The following is a 4,911-nucleotide window of genomic DNA, read 5'->3' as shown; positions in this document are numbered from 1 at the left end:
TTGATTTTGATTTTTTTTTTTAAATTTTCACATTATTAGAGCTCAATTAAAATTTTAAAATTAAGAAATGTGTCATTGCTGATATTAAAATACACATTTAATTACTCTTTGTATATTTTCTGTCTCATTTTGTACGATGCTAGACAACAAAAGGGTGAGAGGATGACCATCACGATCCAAGTCCGTATCCAAATAACGATTGGAAGAGAAATGCGTTCATAATGGGGCGGGGAGGAAATGCTATCACTTTACATTATAACCTTTACTTTAATCTCCCCCCTTGTGGACCAAAAATTCTGACTCTTGCTCTTTGCATGTGGGCTTGTTTTACTCTTGTTGTCATTTTGCTGAAGAATCATTGATGTTGTTCTTGATTTTTTTTCCCCAAATCATCTTTCCAATCTTTTGATTAAAATTGGCTTAACCAAAATCAATTACAGAATCAAATGTAAAATATACATAAATAAACAAAAGGATTGTTTGGGGTGTCTAAATAAGTGCACTTTTTGACTCTTTAGACTAAAAAGTTGAGGAAAAAAATATGATTGTTTGAGTTAACTTTTTGACTTTTTATGAAAAAATGTGTATTAAAAAATTGTATAAATTAGTGTGTAGGAGAAGATTAGTAGTGTGAGTTGTACGGCTGTACTATCTGATCAGCTGAGTTGATGCTAAGAAATGATTGACTACGTTTCGGGCATTATAATAGACGGTGCTATTTGACCCGTGGGGGCCATCACGGGTTCCGTTTTGATAATCTGAACCATTCAATGTGTAGAACTCGTCGAGTACTATGTGCTTATAAAACATCACGTTAATTGGATATCGATAGCTATCTGATTAGATTAGTTTTTTTTTCAACCGTTAATTATAACACCATCCATTTTTTTATACAAAACTAATTTGGTCATGTAATTAGTGATATCTGATCAATGTGATTTTTAAAAACATATAGTAATCGACGTGCTCTACACATTCAACGATTCAGATTATCAAAACGGGACCCGTGATGGCCCCCACGAGCCGAACAACAGTGTGTTAAAATTGCACCCCAACTGTGTAATTTTTCTTAAAAAATGCAGCCACATTGCACTGAACCGGACAGATCTGTCTTGTAATTTTGTGTGTAATATTAATTTTTTAATATTTTTTTGGTGAATAGTAATAATTTTTTAACTTTTTTAGTAACTTTTTAACTTTTTGTCTTTTTTTAGACATGCCAAACTTGGCCAAAATCTTATTAGTAAAATACTAGTTTTAAATAATCGTATTCATTCATATGCATATATTTTTTGTCTTATTTTGTGGCTGATTTTTATTTATAAACTTCTTAATACTATATTTGGTTGAGAGATTTAAAAATGAAAAGAGAAAAGAAAAATGTGTGTGAAACTATTTGAAATATAGATATACTAGTGTATGCTCGTGCTTGAAGATACGGTGTAAATAAAATAAGTGAGCAAAAAAGAAAAAAAAAAAGAAATAGGAAGGAAAATAAAAAAAAGGGGAAAAAAATAAAAAAGGAAAGAGGAAGGAACGATGGAGGGAGAGAGAGAGATTGCATGAGTGAAACAAAACGGGAGAAAAGAAGGTGAGTGGATGAGAATTAAAGAAATTGTAACTCTTAATAAATTTAAAAATTAATCTTAACCATTAAAATAAAGTGTATCTGTAAAACATTTTGATATATTTTAAAAAACATTTATACTTTATTATATAAATTTTATTAACATTTCACCTATCTTTTCATTCTTCATTTCCAAATTCATTTCTAAATTCTTCAATATCAAACACACAGGATAAAGGGGGAATCTTACTTCATATCCGTGGCAAAAGAAGATGTCAGTGCGAGTGTCGTTTAGTTGAATATTCAAGTTGGGCAATTTTTTCTCAATCTCTATCCACACAAGTAGGGGTGAGCATGGTTCGGATTAGACTGGATTGGGGTAAAATCAAGACCAATCTGTTATTTACGGTTCCTGAAAAATTAGAACCAATCCAATCCGTTTAAATCATGGAACCAATCCGAACCAATCCATTTAAATACGGATTGGATCGGTTTAGAACCACGGATTCACATAATTAAATAACAAAAAAATATATATAACACTTTAATTTCATAAAAATATAAACATAACGCTATATAAGTTCCACAATAGCAACATCTATTTCTATAATAGCGACATACTGTGCTAGAATTTAAACAACCATAAGAAAACTGGTTTCACCATAAGTATTTAGATTATTACAAATTAAAACTAAAAACTAACAAACAAAAGTAATAAAAGAAGATATTATACGGTTTTAGGTTTGAGTTTAGATTTTATATAGAATAAGAGAAGATACTATGGAGGAGGATGTATAATAAAAATATATACTATTTGTATACGGTCCGGATCGGTTCCAATCCAGAACCGTGGGGTTCAATCCAGAACCAATCCGTGTATTACGGATTTTTAATTTTTCAATCCGGAACCGAACCACGGATTCAAAAAACCAATCAAAACCTATAGGATTGGACTGGACTGGATCGGATTACAGATTTCACGGATTCCTTGCTCAGCCCTACACACAGGGACAAAAAGCTCAACAGTGACAGTGTTTGTTTGCATCCATTTATTGGATTTGATACAGCTTATCTTCTAAGTCCTTTTTCATGGGAACAAACCTCATTCTTTCCTAACTTGCTTCTTTTACAGCCCACAACCCTCCAATAAGTGTGAGTCCCCAAAACAAAAATACTAACAATAATACAACTGTCACATCATTTTGATATATGGTAATTGTCTCCAGCTGACTTCCACTCTGTTATGATCATTTACATCAACCAATCCATTTAGCGGAATGCATAGCCGGACCGATGAAAGTGCCTTGTTAAAATGTTTTGCTTTGGTGCCAAGGTACTCGGTCCAAGTGACCGGCCGGTAGAGAGGAGGGTGGCTTGGGTCTACTAGTTTTGAGAGTGGTGAGATTTGAACATTAGTGGGTGGGCCATAGAGGTAGGCTATGGAGAGCCGATGTTGGGTCCGGTTCACCATAGCCCGGTGGAGGACACTCGGGTACAACCCGTTTGATAGTATGTGTAGGAGGTCCCCTATGTTGACCACGAGAGTACCGGGTTGTGGAGGAACCGTGACCCACCCGGCTCCCTCCCGGAGGACTTGCAAGCCGCTGGTGTTGTTCTGGTGGAGAATGGTGAGTAGGGTCGAGTCCGTGTGAGCAGCTAAACCCATGGCCCGATCCGGGTCAGGACATGCCGGGTAAGAATTTAGCTGTATGGCAGCACTAGCCCCTTTGAAATCTGCTTTTGGGCCGGCCCATTTGATATCCTCCTTGGTTATGCCCAATGATCCAAGCATTAGCCACATCAACCTCCCTGCAAGTTGCTGCATCACTTTCTCATACTCTTCAATTACATGACTGAAAAAAAAAAAAAAAAAAAAGAATTATTACATGGATCAGTGAAAAGAAAATGATAAACAGACACTGTATAATGAGATATAAAGATGCACACAACAAAAGTTGGATTTGATTTTCATTGGTAATGCTATCAATCCATATCTTTTTTGTGGGACATAGTTTTCAATTGTAATCTTTTATTATTTGCATCGAGAGATATGGGCATTTGGCTAAGTAAAAGATTATATGGTGTAAATTATATGGTGTAAAAGAAATAATAATATTATACATATATATATATATATTTAAACAATTAATCTATTGTTTAGATTCATTTTGTACGCGGTAAGGATTAATGAAGTTGGATTGTACATTGATATGTGAAGAAAATAAGTCTAATTTCAAATTTAAAAAATAATGTGTAGTGTAAATTTATTTTAAATATTACTCTTAATTAAATTCAGATTATGATTTTTTTTTGTTTTTGATAAATTTCAAAGTCTTAAGTTAGTGATATTATGAAAGTCACTTTCATGCATACGTGCATGAGTATGTAAGTTACATAAATTAATAAATTTAAATTATTGAAACTAGACTTATTTTAATAATATGTCACTTCAAAAATAAGAAACAAAAATTAATTTATATAGCGTTACTCATACCAGAATTGATTATGATCTTGGGGCCAAAGTTGGCGAGCATGTTCGAGTGGTGATCCAAAAATAGTGAACCCTTCAGACCACATGAGTTTGGGAAAGAAAGAAGAAATGCGAGCCACGCCATAGCCAGAGACACCATCAGGTGAGCGAGCTGCTTTTAGCTTCTGCTGAATCGGGAGAGAGAAAAGGCTCTTCCCAGCGGCTTCAATGCTGTTGAGAAGGCTATTTTTGACGCCATGGTTGGTGACTTGGAACACACCCCAAGTACTGCATGCATGACCTACAAGTTTTTGGGCATTCGGGTCGTCGAGATCAATAATCGGTACTGACCCGACACCACATGAGTCGGGTCCAGAGGGGTAATCGCCTAGTAGTGATGTCCATGCATGAGACTCTGGTAGTTCTTTTACTGAATTGAAGTCTAAATGTTTATGGTGAGAGGCATCAGGGACTCTTGAAGGCATAGTGGAATAGAGAGACTTGTGTTTAATGGTATTGGTAGTGATAGTAGGACTTCCTTATGAGAAGATTGTTTGTGTAATGTATAGTGTAGTAGATATATAGAATGACAAAGAAGATGAGGACAAGTTGCAGAGTGATCATTTGGTTTTGTACCACCATGTTAATTTTGATTTTTAAATAAGTCATGATTGGTTATATAAAATTAAAAAAAAAAAAGAAAAAAAGAAAAATCTTTTTGAAAGGGGTGGATCTCAGCAAGATAGAATTTCTAGTCTTACTAATTTGTTATGGAACCAATATTTTCTATCATACAAAAAATATTACAAAAATAATGTGCTAATATTATTTTTGTAAATAAAATCTATCAATGTGGGCATTAAATTATGACATT

At 34.1% G+C, this 4,911-nt stretch overlaps 1 protein-coding gene across 1 annotated transcript; it reads right to left on the bottom strand.

Annotated features, from left to right (window-relative positions):
• Nucleotides 1–2,198: 2,198 nt before the first annotated feature.
• Nucleotides 2,199–4,602, bottom strand: LOC114321304 (gibberellin 3-beta-dioxygenase 1). The gene is made up of 2 exons (XM_028268481.2): nt 4,062–4,602; nt 2,199–3,420 (listed from the first exon to the last, which is right to left on the bottom strand). The coding sequence occupies exons 1-2, from the start codon at nt 4,520–4,522 to the stop codon at nt 2,760–2,762; spliced, it is 1,122 nt and encodes a 373-aa protein (XP_028124282.1). The 5' UTR covers nt 4,523–4,602; the 3' UTR covers nt 2,199–2,759.
• Between the last annotated feature and the right edge of the window lie 309 nt (nt 4,603–4,911).

Source organism: Camellia sinensis, chromosome 4 (assembly GCF_055761805.1).
Source record: "Camellia sinensis isolate YWXY chromosome 4, ASM5576180v1, whole genome shotgun sequence".
NCBI lineage: Eukaryota > Viridiplantae > Streptophyta > Magnoliopsida > Ericales > Theaceae > Camellia > Camellia sinensis.
The sequence above is the reverse complement of the archived record's forward strand: the minus strand, read 5'-3'. Positions and strand labels throughout refer to the sequence as shown.